General features: G+C 30.9%; 3 protein-coding genes across 4 annotated transcripts; 1 reads left to right on the forward strand and 2 right to left on the reverse strand.

Annotated features, from left to right (window-relative positions):
• Nucleotides 1-713: 713 nt before the first annotated feature.
• LOC120127110 (probable indole-3-pyruvate monooxygenase YUCCA8) lies at nucleotides 714-2318 on the reverse strand. The gene is made up of 2 exons (XM_039145109.1): nucleotides 1574-2318; nucleotides 714-1487 (listed from the first exon to the last, which is right to left on the reverse strand). Exons 1-2 carry the CDS (start codon nucleotides 2240-2242, stop codon nucleotides 888-890), a joined length of 1269 nt encoding a protein of 422 aa, XP_039001040.1. The 5' UTR covers nucleotides 2243-2318; the 3' UTR covers nucleotides 714-887.
• Nucleotides 2319-12224: 9906 nt separating this feature from the next.
• Nucleotides 12225-16340, reverse strand: LOC120127111 (sulfofructose kinase-like). 2 transcript variants are annotated; one of them, XM_039145111.1, is made up of 13 exons: nucleotides 16215-16340; nucleotides 16024-16075; nucleotides 15836-15925; nucleotides 15677-15754; nucleotides 15472-15546; nucleotides 14863-14915; nucleotides 14392-14542; nucleotides 13838-13948; nucleotides 13380-13506; nucleotides 13171-13268; nucleotides 12909-13047; nucleotides 12468-12520; nucleotides 12226-12383 (listed from the first exon to the last, which is right to left on the reverse strand). In XM_039145111.1, the coding sequence occupies exons 1-13, from the start codon at nucleotides 16283-16285 to the stop codon at nucleotides 12303-12305; spliced, it is 1179 nt and encodes a 392-aa protein (XP_039001042.1). In that variant the 5' UTR covers nucleotides 16286-16340; the 3' UTR covers nucleotides 12226-12302. The 2 variants fall into 2 exon arrangements, with proteins under 2 accessions (XP_039001041.1, XP_039001042.1); XM_039145110.1 differs by lacking the exon at nucleotides 16215-16340 and having other exon boundaries at nucleotides 12225-12383; nucleotides 15836-15947; nucleotides 16024-16136.
• Nucleotides 16341-22167: 5827 nt separating this feature from the next.
• On the forward strand, nucleotides 22168-25041 carry LOC120126901 (alcohol dehydrogenase class-3-like). Its single transcript, XM_039144944.1, has 9 exons — nucleotides 22168-22346; nucleotides 22434-22570; nucleotides 23004-23054; nucleotides 23131-23461; nucleotides 23612-23694; nucleotides 23862-23937; nucleotides 24163-24317; nucleotides 24403-24564; nucleotides 24644-25041. Exons 1-9 carry the CDS (start codon nucleotides 22313-22315, stop codon nucleotides 24758-24760), a joined length of 1146 nt encoding a protein of 381 aa, XP_039000875.1. The 5' UTR covers nucleotides 22168-22312; the 3' UTR covers nucleotides 24761-25041.
• The last annotated feature ends 1184 nt before the right edge of the window (nucleotides 25042-26225 follow it).

Consider the following 26225-nt stretch of genomic DNA (forward strand, 5'->3'; position numbering starts at 1 on the left):
TACATGCGTAACTTTAATTTCTCTTTATGAACAATAACTTTTTTTTATAATTTAGTCTCTTAGTTTTTTATTTTATTCAATTTATTTTTTTAATTATAACTCTCTGTAAAAAAAATTCCTGTCAATTTTTTTACTCCTTCATACACCTATCAATATTGTCATAAAAATCACTTCTTTAGAAAAATAAATTATATAATTTGAGATAATATTTGATTTATTAAATAACATTATCAATGTATGTGACTGACACATGTGAAAAAAAATATATAAATAAATATGTGTTTATCATATATGGATACAAACCGTTTAAATTGGAACCAATCAATATCATAACATTATACAATTTGAACATAAACCTGAATAAATATATTTGATTCAATTCAAATTTTATAAACAAGATTCAACTCAAAAATATTTAAAATAAAGTTCCAGTGATAAAATAGTATTCTTTAACTAGACTAACTCGAATTTTCTTCATTTAACCTGACTCGATTAAATACTCAATTCTGAGTGAACATTCTATTTTTTCCCATGAAAGTAGAACTTAATTTGTGAAAGAGAGAGAAATTGTCGATAAAAAATGGATTTTCTGTAAAATACTTTTGGAGGAAACAGATTCATGTATCAAACCAACCTTGAAAACAAAAGGCAGCCCATTGATGGAACAGAAAAAGGAAACTGTATCATTTAACTTTGTTAATAAACTACAACTATACAAAAAGAAAAAGAAAAGAAAATTGGAAAGCCTCATCATCCTCAGTGTACAAAATGCCCAAAGGAATCAAAACTTGGGCCTTTGGAGGGGCTCTGTCAGCCTGTGCTACCTGTTTTGTTTTGGGTGTTTTACAATATTTTCACCTTTTTTTTTGGCACTGAGGATTAAGATTTTAGAACTGTGAAATGCATCTTCTCTGGCAAGCAATGGCAAGCTTTTTGTGTTGCTTAGTTTCATCCTTCCATAGCTTTCCAATATATTGTGCAATCCTAATGGCATCTGAGGCAGCACCAGAGAGCCCTCTCCTTGTGAACCCAACTGCATATAATCCACCATTCCCTTTCCACCCATGTGGGAATGGAGCCTTTGGGAACCCATTCTTGCAAAAGAATTCACCTTCCAGCAGCCATGAAGGAACATTGCTGCGGTATCCGGTTGCCAATACCACCGAGTCGATGTCGAGCCTCTCGCCGTTAACGAGCTCGACTTGTTTATACGAGAAACGCTTGATTCCGGGAACAACTTTGATGTCACCTGATTTGATTTTCTCCAATGCACCAATGTCCAATACAGGGGTCTTCCCTTTTGTGTTCTTGAGCTCCAATGGACCCATTGATGGCCGTTTAAACCCGCATTTCTCAACGTTTCCAAGCACCAAATAAGCTAAAATCAACATCACCTTGTCAACGAGCCAAAGGGGCAGCCATTTCATCATTGAAACAGCTATTTCGAATGTCGATTTCCCGAAAACTTCTCTTGGCAATACATGAACCTGTAATAAAAAAAAAACAGAACATTAGAATTTAATCTCCATTGTCATATTCATGTACTGCATGCTTTAAATTTTTAATGACTCACCGAGCTGCGAACCACCATTGATGGTGAAGCATTGTGGTTACAAAGATCAAGAGAAAGTTCCATGCCGGAGTTGCCACAGCCGACGACGAGTACTTTTTGTCCCTCGAATTTTTCCCCGGACTTGTATTCACAAGCATGGATAACTTCACCACCAAACTCAGTCAGTCCTTCGATATCCGGCACGACGCACTCGGCGTTTTCTCCGGTGGCCACCACCAGCCAGCGGCAAATGTACTCGAACTCGGCCTTGTTCGACACGGTCTTGACCCTCCAGAAACCACTGGTTTCATCGTAACTAGCTGACTGCACACACTCGTTGAACTTTGGGTTGATATCAAAATGCTTAGCATATGATTCAAGGTATTCAACGAACTGCTTCTTTGTGGGGTACTCGGGGAAATCCTCAGGGAAAGGTAGTTTAGGGAGTTGACAGAATTGTTTTGGAAGATGAAGCTTAAGCCTGTCGTAGGTGCGTTTTTGCCACAAAGAAGCTATGCATTCAGCTCGTTCAAGCACAACAAAGGGCACCCCTTGCTCTCTTAGGCAAGCAGCAGTGGCTAGCCCCGATGGTCCAGCACCAACTATAACCGGACCATTGACCAAAGTCCATTTACGTTCAGACATATCTTGATCCTGGTCAAGAAGATCGCGAAACAAGCTCTGATCCATTGTCGAAAAAAGAACTCTGAAATTTCTTGGTTTGGTGTTTGTTTTTGAATTTTGATGAACACAAACTGGAGTTTGAAAGAGAGAAATGAAGAAAGATGCTTTGTTGCGAAGAGAATTGGATGTTGTTGGTTTGGAGAGAGGAGGGGTTTAAATAGGGATAAAATGGTGTAAAAGGTCCATGTGATTACAATATTTAATAATGATGCAAATTGAACAGGGTCAATTCCAAATCATAAGCCAATTGCTAACTTTTGTTGTTTTATGAAATATTTAATAGAAAATCATATATTATACTTGTAAATTTAAGATTAATTATGAGAGTAGTCTCAATAATTGAAGAGAGTGTTGTTATCTTTGAGTTCGAGCAGTTTTGTTTTTAGAGCATGTTGTCAAAGGTAAGAAAACTTATGAACAGATTAAACCGTTAAAAAAAGAATATTTATGTTATTTAGATATTATAAAAATAATTTTGTTTATATCAGTATTTTAACGAGAATAAAAATTTTGTTTAACTATTTAGACTAACTAATTATATTATAAAAATAAATGATCAAAATATACCAAATTAAAATATATAAGACTAAAGTGTTGTTTGATTAATTGGAAAAATTAAAGTGTTGAATTTAAATTATAAATATGTTTGGTATTTTTATTAAAACTAAGTATTGGATATAATTAAATTGTTTGATAAATATAATTTTTGAAAGATAATATTTTTTATTAAGATAAATGTGATTACAAAATAGTATATGTTCTAAGTATTCTCAACCATTTGACAATGAATGTTCAATCACCCTTGCAGTCGCTGGTGCTTGAACACATGACCTCTAGGAACAACAACGATTTCTTTAACCACTAAGGTTAGTTGGTTCGTGCTTGAAAGATAATATAGGTGAAAAAAATATCGAATGAATTATCAGACAGGTTCTAAATTTCAAACTTTGGCATGGTATAAGGACCAGAATCAAAATTTGACCCTTTCCATAATGTTATTGTTTTTAGAAAGTATTAGGAGGAGAGAAGAGTTGGTTGGCATTGAGAAGGTAGAGTTTGAAGGTTTCTGATTGTCCAACATCGAATGTGCTCGTAGATTTCATGCATCGAAATGGATATATTTAAAATCGATTCACGGGTCCATAAAGTCCTCAAACTTGTTAAAAACTATTAATTAAGCTCATGATTTTTAGGTTTTTCCGTTTCAGTGGTTAATTAATTTAATTTCTCATTTTAAGTAAAAAGAAAGAAAGAAAATTAATTGATTTTTTTCGAAGTTTGAAAGCTTCATGCATCCAAGCCAAGATAAGAAAAAGTTATATAATAAATTGTATGTGGACTAAATCTTGAATTTATGCATACCGAAGGGATTAAAACTATGATTTTACCCAGTTTAGATAAAAATCAGTTAAACCAGAGATGAAGGAAAGAGATTAGAAGGAGAATTAGGAAACAAAGAAAATGACCCAACATCCTCATCTGATTCTAAGGACCCCACTTAACGGAAGCTAAACGAATATAGAATTGATTTTTTTCAATGAAATAAAATGGGGAATAATAAATAAAGGGAATGGAAGCCAAAGAAGCAAAGAGAAGGGTGGTGAGTAGGAAGGAGACGATGCTCCCACGTGGAGTGGAATAAGGGCGGTGGCCTCGGTAGTGTCACAATCCCACATCGCCCCCACATCTTGCGATTGCGACTTCAAGGCTGTTTCGACCCATATAAACTTGTACGCCCATTCTGCCAACCGTCTCCCACTTCCACCCTTTTCGTCATTTCTTCGACCCCTTTTGGTTTTACATTCTCTCTATGTATATAGTTTTCATGTCTTTTTTTTTCTCCTTTTTTTTTCCTATTATTTTAATTAATCATTGATATTAGATCTATTTATCGATTAATTTAAATTAAATTTTACAAAGGCTTATCATGTTATGACGTTCCCATTTCTATTTACTCAATTCACAAATGTCAGAGTTCGAACATCTAATATATCTTCCTACTAAACTAACTGATTGTTGGTTTTATTCTTTCTTTTTTATAAGAAAAATCTGTTTTATTATGCAAACCGGAGTTCAAATTTATTACAAGGTTAATTCTCTTGATTTGACTTATTTTTTTCACATTAAGAATTAAATGTAGATATTCCCTCTGTCTCATTGAATCTGTCATTTATTATTATTTTAGTTATCTTTTAATTTTGGCACATTATTATTTAAATTTTATTATTGATAAAAATATACAACTGTATTTTAAAAATCTTAAATCAATTAGTTTTTAAGTATATATTTTATAAAATTGAATTATTTAGAATAATCAAGATCAAAATTTAAAAATTTTGACTTTTAAAGGGCCAATAAGACACATTTAGAAGGAATATTAGTTAAAGGATATAATATCATGAATTTATAGTTGATATGATTAGGTTTAAAATTTTAGTTAATAATAATTAAATTTATAATAGATGTGTCACATGACACATGTATATAATTGATGATATATCACATGTCATGTGTATATAAGTGATAATGTGATATATGTCTTTTAATTTTGGACATATATGAATTATCATATCAGTGACAAACATTAACTGATAGTCAACTAATAATTTTTCATCCAACCATAAGATATTTTTTCTCAAAATGAAACGTTAAAAGTCAAAGTGCTTAAAAAAAGACTATTTTATCAAACATTAATAGTGAATTTTAACATTATAAGTAAAATTATTTATTCTTACTAATATTCATTATGAATTATATAGGGACATAATCCATCCACATCATGTAACTTTAGTTTTATATTAATCTAGGACCATTGTATGAATGTAAATGGATAGTAGAAACTAAAACCGTATATATTCATATTATACATTTTTTACTTGTAAAAATCTAATCGCTTTCAATTGTGTATCTTAACTATCCATCTATTTTTCATCAAATGATCTTACGTTATTATAAAACAAAATTTTTTTACATAGTGTAACTAGATCTTATTCAGTGGCAGACGCAAGTAGAATTGAGGGTGGACACTAGAATTCGAATTTCGTTCAATTAATTATTTATCATCTTCAGATTTTATATGTCTACTCTCAAACAAAAAATAATAATATAATTAATATATTTATGGTCATCCTAAAAAAATATAAATCTATCACTAGTTTTATTATAAACATACATATTATTTATTTAAATTCAACAAATAATTATATTTCCGTATTTTGTATACTATAAAATAATTCTATCCATCTACGTATCAGGCACTTCGTACAAAGAGAAAAGGGGTACGAAGCCAGAGAAATATTTACGCGCAGAGTGTGAAGAGAGAATATTCTTTATGCATGGCAAAGATAATCTGCGAAGTACTAGGATGATGTTGAGGTTCATATCGAAAGTTTCATACACGATACGTGGAAGGCCAGCAACCCTATGCTTGTTTAACGCGCATTGCATCCTCCCCTAATTATGAAATACCAAAGCCTTTTTGCCGCTGATTATTACCTTTTTTTAGGGTTTCTTTTTGTAGGTGCACTTTCTTTGAATAGACCTGTAAAAGTACAACTTTGTGATCGTGTAAACAAGAAGAAAAGTTTGATGGTAAATATGTTATAATGTGTTTTCATGTTATTTTTTCTGTATTATATTATATTTTATATTTATACATATATATATATATAACGATTATTATTTCATATTTTTAGAGTTTTATTGATGTCATTTATCCTATCTAAGGTTTAGCATTATAGGTATTGGGTCTTAAATATAGGGTTTAGAGTTTAATATCAATATTCAGAATCATTCAAACATGTCATCTATTTTCTCATAACATCCTTGTTAGGATCGTTACGTTTTTCTACTCCGTCTATATCAGTTAATGGGACAATCAAATTGAAATTAAGCAGTCAAAAGATTATTTTGATACCACTTAATATGAATTATTATCCTCTTCTTAAAAGATACGTATACAAAGTTAAAGTATTTTTGTATGATATTATTTCATGAATATAAAGTTGGCAAGGGCAAGAGAGAGAAGTGCAGGGAAGCATGTGCATGGGCATTGAGGTCGACCTTGAATTCCATGTAAGTCTCTCCTTTTCATGAAAAGATTGAGAGCTACGTGGGACGTTTGGCGTTTCTAAGATTAACCATATACTAACATCATTTCCAACTTACCTCTATTTCATTATTGGGCAGCTTCAAGACAATTTAATATAAACAAATAACAACTACAAAACAAGCCTCCAAATGCATCAAAACAAATCCGAATATGTATCATTACATAATATGGGAAAGAAAGATAAAAAGTGGTTTGAAAACTTAATCATGGAGAGTCAGTGAGTCGCATCCCATGCATGATACGGAATATCTTGATCTGATGGAGATATGTGTGTAGTTTTGCTATGCCCCAAAACACCAAATGCAACAGCCTTGCATTGCTCCACCACCCCCAACGTCTCTACTTCTAGGGATGAGAGAGATTGTGATGACTCATGCAATACATCTTCTTCAACTTCTTTATTATAAGGCTAAATTTTATATTTTATCATTCAACTTTCTTTTTCACTCGTATTTTGATCACTAAAGTTTAAATTTTTTCAATTTACTTGTTAAACTTTGTTTTTTTATTAACATGGAATCCATGTGTCTTCCATGTCATTTTCCCGTTTTTATTTTATTTTATTCCTCCAACGTTTTACAGCTTCATCCCTATGTCACGTCAACGCTGCAATTATCATTCTTCGATGTTTTCTCTCAACACTCAAGATACAAGCGAACTCTCCTCATCGTTTCATATCACTCTATCAGTTTACATTTTCTCAAAACCACCTTAAAACTCAAGAAACTCAGCCCTAAATCCAAATCTCATAAAATCCTAAATCACTTTGATCTATAATATCCATCATTCAATTAACATAGAATCAAAATATACAAATTGCTTCCTCCTTCACCACTTCCCCACTTCCCCACCGTTGAGTTTTGGAAGAATATTTCATCGTTAAGAAATCAAAATGAATATGAAATCATGTGTTTTATTACCAAAAACATGAAGAGAGTTTGGGAGTCCTTTCATAATTTTTAAAAGAAAAATGTATACTCATAATGTAGTTAAGTATTTAACAACAGAGTGACTAAAATATGGGAAAATTTAAAAGTTCAATGAGTAAATTAATTTTTTTTTAATCTTTAATGACCGAAGTGAGAAGAAAGTTGAGTGATAAAATTTATAATTTACCCTTATTATAATACAACACGAGTAGTTTAGAGGATTTTGTGATTCCACGAATCAGAATTGTAAATTATAACATAAAAGATATGATGCCAACCCTATTAATAATTAATCAGAATTGTAAACTATAACCCCAAAAGGCTATATTTGCTCAAATCTATGATTATGGTTTTGATCACGCGTAATGAGAAGTTCAAGAAAGGCAAAATCTAGTTGGCATATAAAATTACACATCGCTCAACTCTGAACTGGCTTCTCATCACCACCGTACGCGCTTATATATTGCAGCTGAAACCTCACTTGCCAATGCTAACTTCACTAAGCACAAGGCTCGGTGTTTCGGGGAATACGAACTTTGAAAATATAATTTTTATTCCAGATAATTGTACAATATATCCCCTATGACCTTATTTTAAATTAATTCAAACTTTTTAAAATATTTTATATCAGTTCTCAAATTATGATCCTATTTTAAAATATTTTTATCAATTCTCGAACTATCAATATCATTCTATTTTGATCATTTTGTTAACATGATATTAACTCTATTAATTTTTAAAAATCATGAAAATTGAACACATGACCTAAAAAATAATTTGTTTTTTAATATCCTCGGAATTGAACTCTAAGCTTATAAAACAAATTATTTAAAAAAAAGTTTTAATAATTTTCTAAATAGTTACGGGTTCAATTCTCATGACCTTCATGAATAAATTATTTTCTAATCGGTAGAGTAACGTCACATTGTATAAATGAAATTTATATAACATGAAATTTATATTAAAATTATTATTATAAATCTAATTTGAATGAAATTGTAATAAAATTATTATAAATATAATTTGAATAAATTATAAAATTATTAATATATAAATGAAATTTAAATAACATGAAAGTTGAATGAAATTTAAAAATCTAACAAAATATATAAAGGAAAATAACATGAAGCCTTTTAGTTGGTAAGTTGCAAAAGCAAATAATAAAATTATTATTATTATAAACGAGCTTATAATTTTGGGTTTGGTCTTAGCTAATTATTTTTTAAACAAGAGAATGTTAATGAAATCGAAGGGTGTCTGACTTTAAGGAATTTATCCATCTCATCATTGCAGTTAGTGCAGGTAATAAATTATACAGGTTATTTCAAAGAAATTACAAACATGTAATAATAAATTCAATTCTCAATATCTATAATAATTGGTTTATTTTATTTTATTTTTCTAATTAAAATTTAGTTTAAATCTTTCAAATAAAAATCAATTTGTTTTATCTAATTAAAATACTTCGAATATTGAAAACATAATGATTCGATTTTTTAAAATGATCAATTTAGAAGATTGAAAAATCAATTAATTACAAAAATATAGATCAATAAAAATCAATTAGATTAAATATTGAATTTATTATTATATTAATTACAAATTGCAAAGTAAAAAGGATACAGGGACACATGGTAATATGAGAGAATTGTAAGAAAATATAACAAATTCTCATCTAAACAATAACAAAACAAATCTTATCAACAAATCTATATGAGCACATTAAAAAATGTTTTTTCAACTTTTAAGTTATTTAATTATTAAAAGGAGGAATAAGAAGCTTAGAAAGATTTAGAAGATAATATGTAATAGGAAAACTTTGTCTATGTTTTATGCCATATGACTCGCCGATTCTCTTACACCTAAACTACAAACAAAATAATAGCACGAACCAAGTGGCTTATGTAGTAAATGAATTATTGTGAGTATTCAATGTCGAGATATTGAGAGTTATCTTTGAACATGCTTCCTTATACGTATCCTAGATTTAAAGAAAAAAAATACTATAGAATTCCAGTACTAATTTAATTACTATTTGGAATATATTTTCCAACAAAATCTTTTAGGAAAATGGGGTTTGTGAAAGACGCTCGAAAATGTATGTTCATTTGTAGTTGTGACATCATAGGTTTTGTCAAATAGTGCTTTATTTTTTCTTGGGTGGTTACAACAAGGAACGGTATAATATACAAGAGAGATCTCTGTGTTTTCAGACATGTTTAATTTTACATGATTTTTGTTGTCTCATACTGCAGCGAAGAATATAGCATGAAAGATACCGTTTCCCTTTTGGTCTTGAGACTTAAATCATTTAAATTTAGGGTAAAGTATACAAATGGTATCTGACTATAGAGCGCTACTTTATTGAGTATTCCGATTATTAAAAATTATAAATTGATTCCTTAACCATAGCTCGTTGTTTTGTTAAGCCGTCGACTATTAAAAGTTACAAAATTATCACCCAAATATTCATATATTTCAAACTTGATTTTTTTCTATTAAAAATTTGATAGACGTATGAGCTAGACATTAACCTGGTAATTAGGTTATGATAAAATCATATATTAATGATGTCTACTGGAACCGTTGTTGCTTTCAAGCATTAATTCAACAATATAATATTTCAAGCATTGACTCGACGACAGTCAATTTGTTAGTGAAAAAAGACGAATGTGGAACATACGAATAGTTAGGTGACCACTTTATAACTTTTAATAACCGGATGACTCAACAAAATAACACCTTATAATCGAAGACTATTTTATAAGTTTTAATAGTCGGATGACTCAATAAAATAACAATCTCTAATCATAACCATTTATGTACTTTACTCTTAAATTTATCAACTATCATATTTATTTGTTTTTATTTTTAAAAAATGAAATACACTTGTTATAATATTAATATATTTAGTAGGATTATATTTTTTAATTTAATAATTTTAATTCAATTTGTTGTCATGAACTACTATGCATGAATAATAAATTCAGCTCATTTTTCAATAATTTTAAATTCTTTTCATTTGATGATATTATTTATATATTATTTGAATTAATACGGAGATATATGAATTGACATGAAAACTCCAACTAACTAATCATATGGATGATAAGTCAAATCAGGGTTTGTGATGTATATATACATACATACATACATACATACATACATACATACATACATACATACATACATACATACACATCAACACTGTAAGGAATGGGACGATCTGAAAAAGGAAATCATGGCGAGCGCCATGTGACAACCCAGATGACTCACTCTTAATTTGGCTCCATCTCCTTTTATTTATGGAATTTAAAATATTTCTCAAAGTTTTGGAATTTTTATAAACCCAACTCAGTTGTGGAATTTGTTTTATAAGATAAATGCATTCAAATGTGTATATTTTTAGTTTTCATTAGGATGGATATTTGATCTCTACATCACGAGTTTAGATTCGATTAAATTTAATGAAATTTTATCACTTTAAATTTTGAATTATATATTTTTTAAATTCAAATAGGTTTAAAATTAAATAATTTAAATTTTTATTATTTAAGCCTAATTCCGTGGCTATATATATACATGTATTGTTGAATGGCATATTGACATGGATTTGTGTCTAATAAATACTCACCAACTGCAGCAGGTAGAGTTGGACTGCGAGAGTAGGATTATAAAAGCCTTGGACCAACCTATAACTAGAGGTGGGCTCGAAGTTTATCACTTAACGGACAGAGAAAGGGATAGATAGAGGGAATGGGCGATGACGGTCGCCTTTTATAAAATTTTAAATTTTTATATATTCTATTGAAAATATATTTATATCTGTCTAAAATTTATAAATTCATTTTCTTTTAAAATTTTATAAATTTATTTCATAATATAAAATCATATGTCGGCATAGGATCCACTTAATCCATGCCAGAACTACCATTGGCAGCTGTACGAGCGGGCTGCTGGAAATTTCGATTGGACCATGAAAATCACGGTGGGGGATTCAATTGATAGCAAAGGGTGGTCCAGCCTCGAGCCTACCACTTCAAAATCATGTAAACCAAACGGAGCCGTGGTCCAAGTTATGGTCATGTGAAACTGTCTTGATGGCTTCAGCCCTTCTCATTTGTATGGACCAACTGAAATGCTGAACTCCCCCAAAGCTGTGAGACTGTTACGCATATTCCATGAGGATATCACATGAATTGCCAAACCCATATATTCTCCCCCCCCCTCCTCTTTTTTTCAAACAATGGTTATTACTTCTTTTATTTCTCTTTCATTCTTCCTCCTTGATAATGATAGTTTCAAATAAAACTAAAACGTTTACAAGTATAAATATCAACTTAAAACGAGTGAGTCAAGTCATAATTTGATAATAAAATTGAAATATTCAAAAATTTAAGGAATAATTTAAAATAAGTCATAATTTAGGACAAAATTGAGAACATCCAAAAATTGTAGACTAATTTAAAATAAAAATCATAATTTGAAGATATGTGTAATAATTAACTCAATTTCAATATAATACCTAAACTTCCTGATTCTTCACACCCATGTCTAGCGATTTGATCTGAACTCAAATTTCCATGTCTAGCAATTTGACACATGACCTAAATTCAAATTTGATGTGTTCCAACTTAACTCGATAGGATCAATGTGGCAGATTCGAATGAAGATAATATGCTTCTCAGATAGGATCAATGTATCAGATTCGAATGAAGATAATATGCTTCTCAGATCGGGTTAATCAAAACCCGACCATCCCATTGCTATCCCTATCCATATCCCCCTTGTTTGTGACAAGGGAAACAGTGCCAAACGATCTAACACTCAATCGAGTGGCTATAAGAATGATTTTTACTTGTGATTATGTTGCAGTTGTAACTTAAAAATAAAACATTCTGAAACAGTAACAAATTAATGTTTGCAAAGAGAATCCTTTCTATTTGGTTTCCTGTTTGTGAAATGAAATTAAGAAAATTCCGGGGGGCAAAGCTACAATATTACACTGCTGCCTTGCAGAAACGTGTTATGAAAATCCAGCAAGGCGAGGGTCTGTGCGGAGCGGAAGACCAGCTCGGGCGCCTAAAGCTCTACAGCCAATTGCAGCCTGCAAAGAGAATCACATTAGCTTAGGAAAAACTTCTCACAGCAATCAAATGGCAACCCCTTTACAAAGCTAAAATCCGATTACCACTTGAGCTGCAAATGGCAACATCTTCTCCGGTGGCATGCCTGCACACACAGCTAAAAACAACAAAAATGAATGGTCAACATCGACTTCATAATGGCTGAATCAAAATCATAAGGTAGAAAACTAGAGCATACAATGCCATTGTATATGACAGTCACAATTATATGACGTTAATTGAGTGCGGAAAATGCACTCGGTGATTTTGGTGCACGTCACACTTCAGTGTTGTTACCTGCACTGTAAGAAAATGTTGCTAGATATACGCCTTTGGAACAAGATATCATTGATTCCAAGAAAAATATGAGAACCTAGAGAATAATACGAAAGTCTTTCATACCTAGTTGTAGCAAGTTTCAGGAATATTAATCATAATTAATGTCAATCTTTAGAAGACAAAAGATGGACATAAATTAAATTGAAACTTGAAATGGTTAAATGTACCATATAGTACTGCTCCGATAAATGCATCTCCAGCTCCGGTTGTGTCGACAAGTTCCGAAGGTGGTATCTTCTCAGATGTTCCCACAAATAACCGACCAGTCAGAGTCCCTATCCCACTTGAATTCAATTTGGTTGCCACCTACAAAGACCGGGAAAGCAAAGTTTTCAAATTAAAAGAAAAATGCTCACGTCGTTCACAGACTAACATAAGTCCTAAGGTCAACGCATAAGTCATAAAGTCCTCTGTTTTGCGTGTTATTACTGATGAAATGCATGTTGGGATGGTCTTGTTGTCATCTTTTCTCTGCTTTAATGATTCCAATAAACCGTGAACATCCATTTCTTCAGCATCAGAACCACCTGCAAACATAATATGGAACTAAAACCTGTAAAAAAATGATTTTTTTCGTTCCAACCATGTTTTGTAGTTCTGGTTTAAGTGACATTCTGCAACAACACAACTACACCCACCATTTACACTTCTTTCTAGCATTATGCATCCATCTTCACCCAATGTTACAATCACAAATTTTAATTTTGGCAACCTCAGAAGCATGAAAATAAGCGCACTTGGAACAGACGGAGCTTCTGTCCACGCCTGTTTCATTGGATGAAATAATTTAACAAATTTCATCCACAATGTTGAACTAAACATTAAAAGAAGCAGTACAAACAAAATATTTAAAACACCAAGTTCAAAACTGAAACAAATTTAAGTCGTACTATATATTTTTGACAAACACTTATTTGAACAGACGCTAAACCCAATACAACTTTGACCAAAGAAAAGTTAACAGGGATATTGTAAGCAGAAAAGCATGGCCAATGGCTAAAAGTTGCAATGCCAAAAGAAATGGTGAGGAAGACAATGTTCAAGAAATAGAATGCTCTATTTAAAAGAAACATATAATGATGCAAGATCAACTTACCTGTGGAAACTTTGCAGAGCATACTACATAAGTAGCAGATTCCAGAAGATCATCTAAACCTTCCCTTTTCCTTTCTGCCTCGACTAATATTGGTATATTCTTGCGAGCAGCCTGCACTGGAAATAGCCAAAAAATGCTATTGACTTGCTATTGGTTGATATTAATCTTGACAAGGAATGTAAAGGAAGACCATAGTATTTTAGCAATTACAAAGGGAAACTGCCAATATCAACTATGCCATATGCCGAAGCCGAAGCATATCACAGAACATAAAATAATGAAGTTCAAATGGAATTAGTCCGATTAGAAGCGTTCAATCAGAACACCAGCTGCTCACAAGCCTGTGAGTAGCCTAACAGTTAGCAAAAGCAAATTCTTTGCTTCTGATAGTTTTTCAATAAAGGAACCAAGATAATCATTGTAAAAGATGAGTTATAAAAGTTTAGGAAATTGGAGATACATGGATTTAGATTAAATCATCTTCCACCAATACAAAAGCTCTTGTTTTCATTATTCTACATTGATACTATAAGCAGAACAAGAAAAATAATTACCTCTTTTGCAACAAGTAAAGCGGTCTCAGGGTGTCTTCCATCAAAGTAGACCAAATTTGCCCCATCTAGTGCAGATAATAAATTTGAATGAGACAGCTCCTCTGGTATCAAGGGTGGATAACCAGGGGTGTGGATACAAGTACGGCTTTTTCTGAAATTATTAACTGATAGATGAGTATTCGCCTCTAACCATGGAGATTGATTTTAACATAATATGAGTTTTGGCTGAATTAAACCAATCAGCAAACATCCTTATTTCTAAGTTCATTTTTGTAACATAAGCAACAACTTTATTTCCATTCTTGTTACGAGGATATGATTGCAGCTTCCTTCTGCACCCAAAGAGGGGTTTGTGAAGAGACACACTGCTTACGGAAAGGATAATATATTATTCAACAATGGGGATAGGAGAATAAGGATAGGACATTGGAAAATACAGAATTTCACAGCCATCTCAATGAAAGTGCTCACGTTTGGTTGTCAACGATTACATAAGTAAATGGTGAGTTACCCTGCTCAGAAACCTGAAAGCAACAAAATTAAGTCGGAAGGGGAGAGAATTCAGGTTGAAATGCAACATGTAAGGGAAGATGTATACTATAATAAATGTGGCAAGTCTCATGTATGGCATATAATCCGATAAAAGATGTCTCATTTTAAAATTTAAGCAGCCAAAAAAATGTGCATATGAACCTAGGAAATAACAAAGTTATGCTTGATTGACCTGGAAATAGTCCATAGATGATGAGATGTACATGTAATCCCAAACTAAACATGATAAACACATTTATTCACAGGTTGGTCCTGCCATAATGTTGGTAGCCTGAGTTCCTAAGTTATTTTATTGCCTCTTAACTTGGAGGTTGAGGAAGGTAAGATCACATATTCAAATGAACTACTTATATTTAAGTAAAATCTGGTTCTAGAATCAAACAGGCCCAAAAATATTAAACAATACCAATGAAACAAATCTTCAAGGCAAATAAGCTTTTAAAACCAATCAAGTTAAGAACAATGATGATTGCAGGATAAGACATCTCCAATAAGTGTGAAGCATAAATGATTTCAAAAAAGACTCACAATAAAGAAGGAAGTGTTGACTCCATCAGCTTCAAGCTCCTCCAATACACCCTTGCCTTGAGAATCATTGGCAACCTAATAACCATATAAATTATAATGCAACAACGTTTTATCTCACAGTCAATTGTCGAGTAACTCGAGTTTTACAGTGAGTGAAGTAAATAGAGAACGAAGGAAAGAAAGAAAGTGCAAAGATATGTAAGACCTTAGAAATTAACCGTGGGTTTAATCCCAAACGAGCAGCACAAGTTAAGGCATTTCCGGCATTCCCACCTCCTTGAACCTGAGAAAACAAATGCCAAATTTATCAACTAATAATAGTCAATGCCTACAAAGAAACTGAAGATTGAAAAAAATAAAGAACCTTTAAGCTAGTGCTCCTGATTTTGTCGTCTGGGTTAGGGAAAGAAGCTACAGTGGCCAAGAAATCAACCGATACTTGCCCGCATCCTAGCTGTTGATTATGTGGAACAAAGCTAAAACATAGTCCAAATTGTATGCTAATGGTTAAAACAAAATAAATAGATGCAAAGTGAAAAAGAGGAAACGTACAACGGTGCGGTGTTGGGGAAGAGGTGGAAGCGATTCGGATGACATTTGGGGCCTGAAAATTTTCGTTTACCAAGTGCGATTGTTTGTTTATTAAGCATGGAGTGATCGAAGAAAGAAAAAAGCATGGAGTGATCGAAGAAAGAAAAAAGCATGGAGTGAAAGAAAAAGAAGGAGAAAAGAGACGAGGAAACCTGGTAAAGCGAGACGAAGGCACAGAAGAGGCAGATATGGCATGGGGAAATGGTGAGACTGAGGAAAGCATGATGGAATCTTTTTTGTTATTAATGGCGTGAACTACAATGTGCAGTTGCGGATTTTAGGTTGAGTGGCGCGTGTTAAGCTATCTGTCAGCTAAAGACAGCTGAAAAATGGATAGAGTCTGATCTGGTGACTCCTACCTGGTCTGAGCTAACTAAATCCTGGGTCAATGGCTAGAGGATAGTTTCAATTTTTTTTTTTTACAATTATATGGGCAAAAATTATTAGATAATGTTATGAGAAAAAAATTGATTTATTTATCGTATTAGGAAATTTATTTATTAGTTTTAAAAGTATGTAATCTGCAAGAAGAATATTGTTTATTTTTTAACGTCTGCAGACTGTTAAAATGAACTGAAATATAAATAAATTGATTTTTTAAACTTAAAAGAGTTTTGCTATACTGAGATTTAAATAATTTTAGTTTTACAATATTGAAATTTAAATAATCTATACAACTAAAATAATAAATTATTTAAAATAAAACAATCCATATTTTAAAATAAATCAATTCATACTAATAAATTATTTAAAATAAATCAATCTATACAACTACAATAATAAATCAATCTATATTTTAAAATAAATCAATCCATACAAATAAATTATTTAAAATAAATCAATCTATACTAATAAATTATTTAAAATAAATCAATCTATATTTTAAAATAAATCAATTCATACTAATAAATTATTTAAAATAAATCAATCCATATTTTAAAATAAATCAATCCATACAAATAAATTATTTAAAATAAATCAATCTATACTAATAAATTATTTAAAATAAATCAATCCATATTTTAAAATAAATCAATCCATATTAATAAATTATTTAAAATAAATCAATCCATATTTTAAAATAAATCAATTCATACTAATAAATTATTTAAAATAAATCAATCAATACAACTACAATAATAAATCAATCAATATTTTAAAATAAATCAATCCATACAAATAAATTATTTAAAATAAATCAATCTATACTAATAAATTATTTAAAATAAATCAATCCATATTTTAAAATAAATCAATCCATATTAATAAATTATTTAAATAAATCAATCATATTTTAAAGTAAATCAATCTATACTAATAATTATTTAAAATAAATCAATCTATACAACTACAATAATAATCAATCTATATTTTAAAATAAATCAATTCATACTAATAAATTATTTAAAATAAATTATTTTAAAATAAATCAATCCATATTTTATAATAAATTATTTTAAAATAAATTATTTTATAATAAATTATTTTAAAATAAATTATTTTAAAATAAATAACCTTATTAAATTATTTTAAATTATTTTAATAAATAACTTTATTTTATAATTATTCTTGAAGAGGTTTGAAGACATTTGAAGACATAAAACCAAGTCTGCACCAAGAAGAGCTCGCGCATACGTTTGAAGAGCTTCTGTCTTCTAAAAAACAAACAGTCTGCGAAGCCTAATGTCTGCGCGTGGTCTGCGCGACACAGACATAAGTGGTTTGAAGAGCTTACACAATGAAAACAAACACCACCTAAGTGATCTATATATCTTAAAATGGTAAAATAATAAACTTCTTTTAATCGATACTATAACAAACACAACTATTTTAGTAAATTAATTCTCTACCCCTTAGAACTACTTTCTTTTATCACAGTTGGTCAATAATAATTTGAAACACCTTTCCCTAAGCTTTTCACCTGTCACGTTTACAAAATATATAAATTATATACATTATGAGTAAAGGTGGTAAATGAGTCATTCGAATCGAGTTTGAATTGGGTCATTTTAGTTTGAGACTTGATTCAAGTTGGATCGAGTCTTTTCGGGTTCGATTTTAATTCAGATCAATAATAAGTTGAGTCGGGTCAAAATCAGATCAGTTGGTTTTCGGGTCGACTCAAATACCAGATCGATTGATTTCAGGTTGAGTTAATATCAGATCGATCGATTTTTTTATTAGATCAATATTGGATTAAACAATTTCGTTCAAGTCAATCTTTAGATTTATGCGTCAATTTAGATTGAATTAAGTATGAATCCAATCAAATATATTGTTATATTCTTATAAGAAAAAAAGTATATTTTTATTTATCAATCTTATAATTTAGGTTCAAATTCAACTTTCAAACATTCAATGTTTCAAATTACACTATCATTTATGGAGGACAATTTGACCCGAACTTATAAGTCATATTAAATTTTGTGACTTGAATTCCATATTGGTTTAACCTGAAAGTTTGTGGTGCAACCTATATCTGGTGAAAAATTAAATTTCAAATTATACATTTTATTCTTAATTAAAATTTTTAATTAGATGTTTAATATCTAATTATAAATATAATTATATTTGAATGAATATTGATATAAATCATTTAAAAGTTATTGGATCTGATACAAAGAGAATTTTTAAATTGGGTAATATTACATTGAACCATTCAATTATTACAGAAGGTAATAGACTTATGGTTAACTAGTAGTATAATACAAAATGAGAAAAAATATGCACCATTTTACTATTTATTAAAATATTAAAAATATATAATAATAACAATAAAATATTCATTTACTTAAACTCAATTATCGAGTTAAAATCAAGTTGAAGTTCAGTTCGAATCAAACATAGTTAAATTAAATTTGAGTTGTTTCGGTTTGGGTTACTTTCAGTTCAACAAAATTTGGGTTAGATTCGATTCATTTCGGGTCTCAAATCAATTTCAAGTCATCATATTTAGATCTATATCAGGGTCTCAGATCGAATAAATCAATTCGGGTAATCAGATACAAATCAAATTTACAAGGTCTAATTATAAGTTAATATGTATAAAAAATAGTTTACTAGTATAATAGTTAAAGAATATTTTAAATGTTAAAAATAAATTTTAATAAGAGTTACGTTAGTATAATAGTTAAAGAACATTTTAAATATTATTTTTAATTTTTAATTAATTTTTTATAGTTAAAAAATTAATAATTTTAATAATAATTTTAAATATATATTATTTAAATATTAATTTATAAACATTTAAATATATTTTTTAAAACTGATTGAAAATAATTTTTTACATGCAAGTTGTACTTATATATACTGGTGCCTTCAACAAGTATTATATATATTTTTCAAAATAACATTCGTATAACTCTTTTTTTACATTAATAACCTTTTTTTTTCTTTTGATAAACTATATGTTTAGTATTTAAACTATCAATTTTAGTCAATTTTATTACTTAAGCTTTCAATTTTTTTAAAATTATACTTAAAGTTTAGTTTTTGTTTTATTTTAGTACATCACCGTAAAAAACTTAACAAAATTATTTTTTATGAGTAAATTATATCATTCATCACTCAACTATCTTCTCAGTCCTATTATTTTACCAAAGTTTAAAAAAAATTCATTTTAACTACTTAACTTTCAAATTGCTCATATTTTAATCACTCTAATTTATTTTGTTAAATTTTTTGTGACATGATAAGTTTTTATTATTTTATTAATATATAATTAAAAATTAAAAATAAATATGAAAGTTAAAGTCATTAAATTATGAATAATTTGAAAGTTAAGTAATTAAATTAAAAAAATTAAACTTTATTGATCAAAATAGGAATAAGAGGATAATAAAGTGATGAATGATGCAAATTACCCATAAAATAGGTGTCACATGCAAATCACCCGATAAGTTTTTAATAGCGAGATAATAAAACGAAATAAAAACTAAACGTGAGGTATGATTTTAAAATTTAAAAAGTTTAAGTATTAAAATGGACAAAAACTTATAGTTTAAATATTAAACGCGTAATATATCCTTTCTTTCCTTTCATTTAATTTTCTATTTGAAAATTTGAACGACATAAGCAAAAGAGTGGCTAAATCATTTTTTTCTTAAAAAAAAAAGGTAATAAAGATAATTTATTTTCTTCATGGATAAAATAAAAACATCAAGGATTGGCCGGTCAAAGGAGAGATTTAAAGCTTATTTAAAAACTCAAAAGACGATTTGAATGGGACGTGCATTGACTCAATGTTTCGCTTTCCTTCAAAATTATCCTTTTACCACGCTTTGTAATGATAAACTTCCTTCAGATCCTTATATTATACCATGAAATGCATTTTAATTTGTATACTTTAAAAAAATGTCATTAGAAATAATATAATTTTTTTGTTACATAGTTTGTTCCCCCCCCCCTCTAGATTACAAGCTTAACAAAATTTAAAAACAAAAACTAATATTTATTAGTAATTAACATAAATGAATGCGAAAGAATGAGTGGAAATCAGTGAAAGACAGATTACTGAGAGCATGAAATATCTCAAGTATATGAGATTTTAAAATTTTTAAAGACTACTTATTCATTCCATCCCTGGACATAAAAGCTTACTTGGGCCAACACTTGATGTTAAGCTGTGAGAGCTTAGATTGTGGAGGATTTCTTTCAACGACAATTCTCAGGTTATTTTCAGCCATGGGAGATTTTACTTTTTACTGTGTTATGGGTTTGCTGTTAAAGAAACAGAAGGAAAAGGAATGAAATTACAAAGGTTATGAAGATTTGAGGTTTGGTATGACCATGGCCATGGGGTATAATATAGGTGAAACAGGCAAAGGGCAGTGCAGGGGATGGTAATGGTATGCCTGCCTGCCTCATAATTAACATTTTGACTTTATTTGATACTGTTTTAGGTATTGTCATTTTCATAAGGAAATAGTAAGTTAAACCGACCATCTTTGCTTCCCTTTGCACCTTATCTCACTCTGCTACCAAATTCTATTTTTGTAGGAAAAAGAAAAAATCGGAAGAAAAGGGTTACATTTCTCACCGCCAAAATTAAAAGGGTAATTAATGCAATTTTCCAACTTTTAATGAAAGATCGAAAAAAAACAATGATATTGACTTGTTAGAAGTTGATTGGCTGAGCTAATGAAAAATATTGATTTAAATGGAAAAAAGAAGGAAAAACAGTGGCAGGAGATTATTACCCTGGTCAAAGGGTTGATTGTGGTAAATGCCAATATGACACGTGGCATCAGACAATTTGATGGCAAAAATATCACTGTTTGACCAAATGGTATCTGGTCTTGAAGATACCTACACATCTGTGTCAGTAATTTCCACTACACTGCATGCTCCTCAGTTCCTGAACTTCTTAAGATGTTTTATTTTTGCATAATCATGATCAAAGTATAAAATTAGCATAATGAGGATGTATATGCTTTGACATGAATCATTACATGTTTGTTTGGTAAAGTATAATTAATGTTTAATGATTGTTTAAAAATTTATTGATATTTTATTTTTTTAATAGTATCTATAATTCGATTTTCGTTTAGATTATATGGAAGGTGTTACAATATACATAATTAATAATTTCATCTAATGAAAGAAACATAAGAGTTTGTTTTTTTGGTATTCTGCCAAATAAGATCGTCCGATCTTCATAGAGCATATCACTAAATATTTGAAGAGAAAAACATAATAAAAATATATTTTTCATGAGAAGAGAAATAAAAAAATTGTGAATAAGTGACTATCCGATAATAAACGAGGGAAATTCACATTTACACTAGACAAGATGTATTAAATTCATAACTCATTAATACATATATAGTAACTAAATTGGTTTTTATTGTTCAATCGTTGGATAACTATAATTATTCTTTGATCAATGATCATTATAAATCAAACTCAATAGAATTTGATTTTTTTTTCTGTTAAGGTGAGAACTGATACTTGTGAAAAAAATTACTTAAATTTTATACACTTTTATTTATTTTATTATTTATATTTAAACAAATAAACTATTGAATATATCATTAAGTGATAAATCCATCCCTCTATCAAATTCCTCGACAGGATAAGAGTCCACCGAGAAACAAACATCAGGGACTCCAATACAACTCGATTTGCATCATCTTATATCTGAAAACACATAATTACAAGATAGTTTTGTCCGCTCCCTCTTTCAACCTCGTAAATCAATCTATTTCTCTCTGATTTGAGATTTCTATCTTCTACAGTCTCTTCTTCATTAATGCCGACTCAAGGGCAAGTCATTACTTGCAAAGGTACTCTATTTGTTTATTTTTCATTGACGATGCGTTTGTTAGCCGTTATGAAACCCTATTAATTCTAATGCGGTTGTGATTTTGAAGCGGCGGTGGCTTATGAACCGAACAAGCCACTGGTCATTGAGGATATCCAGGTGGCTCCGCCGCAGGCCGGTGAGGTTCGGATCAAGATTCTCTTCACTGCTCTCTGCCACACCGATGCCTACAGTTGGAGCGGAAAGGTTTTTTCCCCCTTTATGTTATATATATATATTCCATTTCCATTTTCTATGTCTCAGTTGCTTTATTAGTATAATTTAAAATAAATCCGATTGCATCTTGCTTGTTCCCTTCTTGGTTTGAAAAATGTGTAGGCTCCAATTGCTAGCATTGAGGAAAATGTGAAAATTCCATGCTAAATGGGAGAATTTTGCTGATTTTGTAATATTGCTTTAAAACAGGAAAGAATTGTATAGTGTAGTTGATTTCAATACTTTTTTGGTAACTTGAAATTGGAGTGAGATATTATTGATTATAATTTGATTTCCATGTATCCTCTTGCAGCGACTGTGATAGCTCCTAGTCTAATCTGGTTAAAGTTTTTCTTTTTCTTTTGATATTTTCTAATTAGCTGTTTAATTATGATGTCTAATATGCATGATTTACTTTTTTCAGGATCCCGAGGGTCTATTCCCATGCATTCTTGGACATGAGGCTGCTGGGTACGTTATTTGCTATTAGTTCTTGCTGTTTCTGAGCCTCTTGCTTGCTGATGAGCTTAGAATTGTTTTGAAATTTTGAGCTCCGGATTTTAGAAAATGTTGGTGAAGGTGTAACTGAAGTTCAACCAGGTGATCATGTCATCCCTTGTTACCAGGCAGAGTGTAGAGAATGCAAATTCTGCAAATCAGGGAAGACCAACCTATGTGGTAAAGTTAGGACTGCCACTGGAGCTGGAGTCATGATGAATGATCGCAAGAGCCGCTTCTCAGTAAATGGCAAACCAATCTACCACTTCATGGGCACCTCTACGTTTAGCCAGTACACTGTTGTGCATGATGTTAGTGTTGCAAAGATTGATCCACAAGCTCCTTTGGACAAAGTATGCCTTCTTGGTTGTGGTGTTCCAACTGGTAAACGCTTTCTCACTTGCTCTTTTTTTCATGAATTTGTAGTTACATACATATTTGGTTTGACGGTGCATATGTATTTGGTTTTCTAATTGTGTATATTGCAGCTTTTGTATAAAACTCCCATATTTATATATATTTTGTGTTGGACAGGGCTTGGAGCAGTTTGGAACACTGCCAAAGTTGAACCAGGGTCTATTGTTGCTATTTTTGGCCTTGGGACTGTCGGTCTTGCGGTAAGTGTCCAATATGCACCTTACTTGCCTTGAAATTTGTTAGTACTGTTTTTATGGAATTCTGTGCATGTTTGGGCTGTGTTTTCAAAATATTTGTTATTTTCATCATTGTTCTCTTTGTGGTACTAGTCTGTTAGATATTAAATAGTTTATCTTTGAATGTGCAGGTTGCAGAGGGTGCAAAATCAGCTGGTGCTTCAAGAATAATTGGTGTAGAAATTGATAGCAAGAAGTACGATATAGGTAAGTATTTTACAAATAATAATATTACAAAGAAGACTGTTTAGTCAGTCTTAATATGGAATATTCAGTAAATATAAAGTATAATGTAAGTAATGGAATAAGTTGCTAGAAAATGAGTTGTTACTGCTTTGCTTGCCCCTTTGTAATAAATCTAAATCATGCATAACATGCAGTCTTCTCCTTCTAGATGCTGATTTCCTTCTGCTTGGTGAATGCATCTTGCAGCAAAGAATTTTGGAGTTACAGAGTTTGTGAATCCAAAGGACTATGATGAACCAATTCAGCAGGTCCTTGTTGATCTCACAGATGGTGGCGTTGATTATAGTTTCGAGTGTATCGGAAATGTCTCTGTTATGAGAGCTGCTTTGGAATGCTATGCTGTCATAAGATATGAGGTGCCTGAATTTGACGAGCACTAATGACTGTAAACGGAATACCACTTATAATGTACCTTAAAATTTTCAGGGCTGGGGAACATCGGTTATCATAGGTGTTGCCGCATCTGGTCAGGAGATATCTACTCGACCTTTCCAATTGGTGACTGACCGTGTTTGGAAGGGGGCTGCTTTTGGTGGATTCAAGAGTCGTTCACAAGTGCCCTGGCTTGTTGACAAGTACATGAAGAAGGTAAATGCAGTTTGTATGCAATTCTATCTTTTCCCTATAGAGTGAGCAAGATTGTATTATACTCTCCTTTCCACTGCAGGAAATCAAAATCGACGAGTACATCACCCACAATTTGACTCTTGGAGATATTAACAAGGCGTTTGATATGATGCACGAAGGGGGTTGCCTCCGATGCGTGCTTAAGTTATATGTGTGAACTTAAGGGGTGATCTGTGAAGAACTACGTGCCTTATCTTCTGGAACCGGCTGCGTACATTTTTATTGCCTTATGAGTAAACTAGAACGTGTTTCTATGAAGCCTAGTGTTTTAACCTTGCGAAAAATGCTTGCTTTTCCGTATTAGAAGAGAACCTACGATGCAGATGTATGCATGAATAAAATAATGGAGCTCCAAATCATCTGAATTATGGAGTTGATGAGTATCAGACATTGATGTCCTGAATCTTTGGTGGTTTACTCGTGCACCTGTTTTCTTTCCATGTCAGTGTTGTTTTTTTTTTAAGAGAAGAGTTAAATAGCTTCCAGTTCAAAATTGTAGAATACACGTGCCCTCCTATATAGGGATGGACCGAGGTGGGGAGTGAGTGGGGGCAGTTGCCCTCCTAAACATTTTAAACTCCTATATATTTTAGGTTTTTACTTTGTATTTTCGATTGAAAATATATTTTCGTCATTTTAAAATTTTATGAGATCGTCATCCCTTAGAATTTTATAAATTTATCTCCTAATATAAAATCTTATTTATATATTCGCTTCTATCTTAACCAAGACGATGCATCATGATTCGTTTAAATGTGCCGAAATAATATAACACGAATGTGTAAATATTGCATTACAAAATGTGCCCGAAATAATATAAAATGTATAATATATTATAAGTGAATATTGCATTACAAGAGATCACACTAAGATCATTTTTTTCTTTAATAGATGAAAGGTGAATGTTGTTTAAAGTTTGATTTCGAGATTTAGTGTCGTGGCGACTTGATAATAACACGAGCTTTTTATCACTACACCGATCACAAAATCTTATTATAAAATTATTTCATACGAAGAGATCGATTCGTTTAAAATTTGCCCATCCAGAATCGAAGATCCATCAAATCTTTTATCGAGACTAGTGATTGGAGGCACTACATCAAAACAGGTATATAGCGGCGTTTGTCGCGACATTTTTAAAGAAACGTCACTAAATTTATTCATATCATGACGTTTATATCCAAAACGCCACAAGATGGTAACATTAACGGCGTTTTTCCATAAACGCCGCTAAAACTCGTACTTTAGCGGCGTTTATTTCACAAACGCCGCTATATATAAGTACTTTAGTGACATTTCTAAACAAACGCCGCAAAAGAATAGTTCTTTAGTAGCATTTTAAATAAACGCCACAGTAGGATACATATATTGTGTCGTTTTAAGACAAACACCATTAAAACCTAGTACTATAGTGGCGTTTCTAGACAAATGCCGCAACAGAAGCGTTCTTTAGTGGCGTTTTTAAAAACAAACGCTGCAATAGTTTGAAAAGTTTGTGAAATTTTTTTAAAAAACACCGCAATATGTTGAACTGTTAGTGGCGTTTTGTTTGAAAATGCCGATAGTTTGTTCTATAGTGGCGTTTGGTTAAAAAAATGCCGCAAAGTTTTATAAAACGCCAG

The sequence above is a fragment of the Hibiscus syriacus genome, unplaced genomic scaffold (assembly GCF_006381635.1).
Source record: "Hibiscus syriacus cultivar Baekdansim isolate YM2019G1 unplaced genomic scaffold, ASM638163v2 tig00110462_pilon, whole genome shotgun sequence".
NCBI lineage: Eukaryota > Viridiplantae > Streptophyta > Magnoliopsida > Malvales > Malvaceae > Hibiscus > Hibiscus syriacus.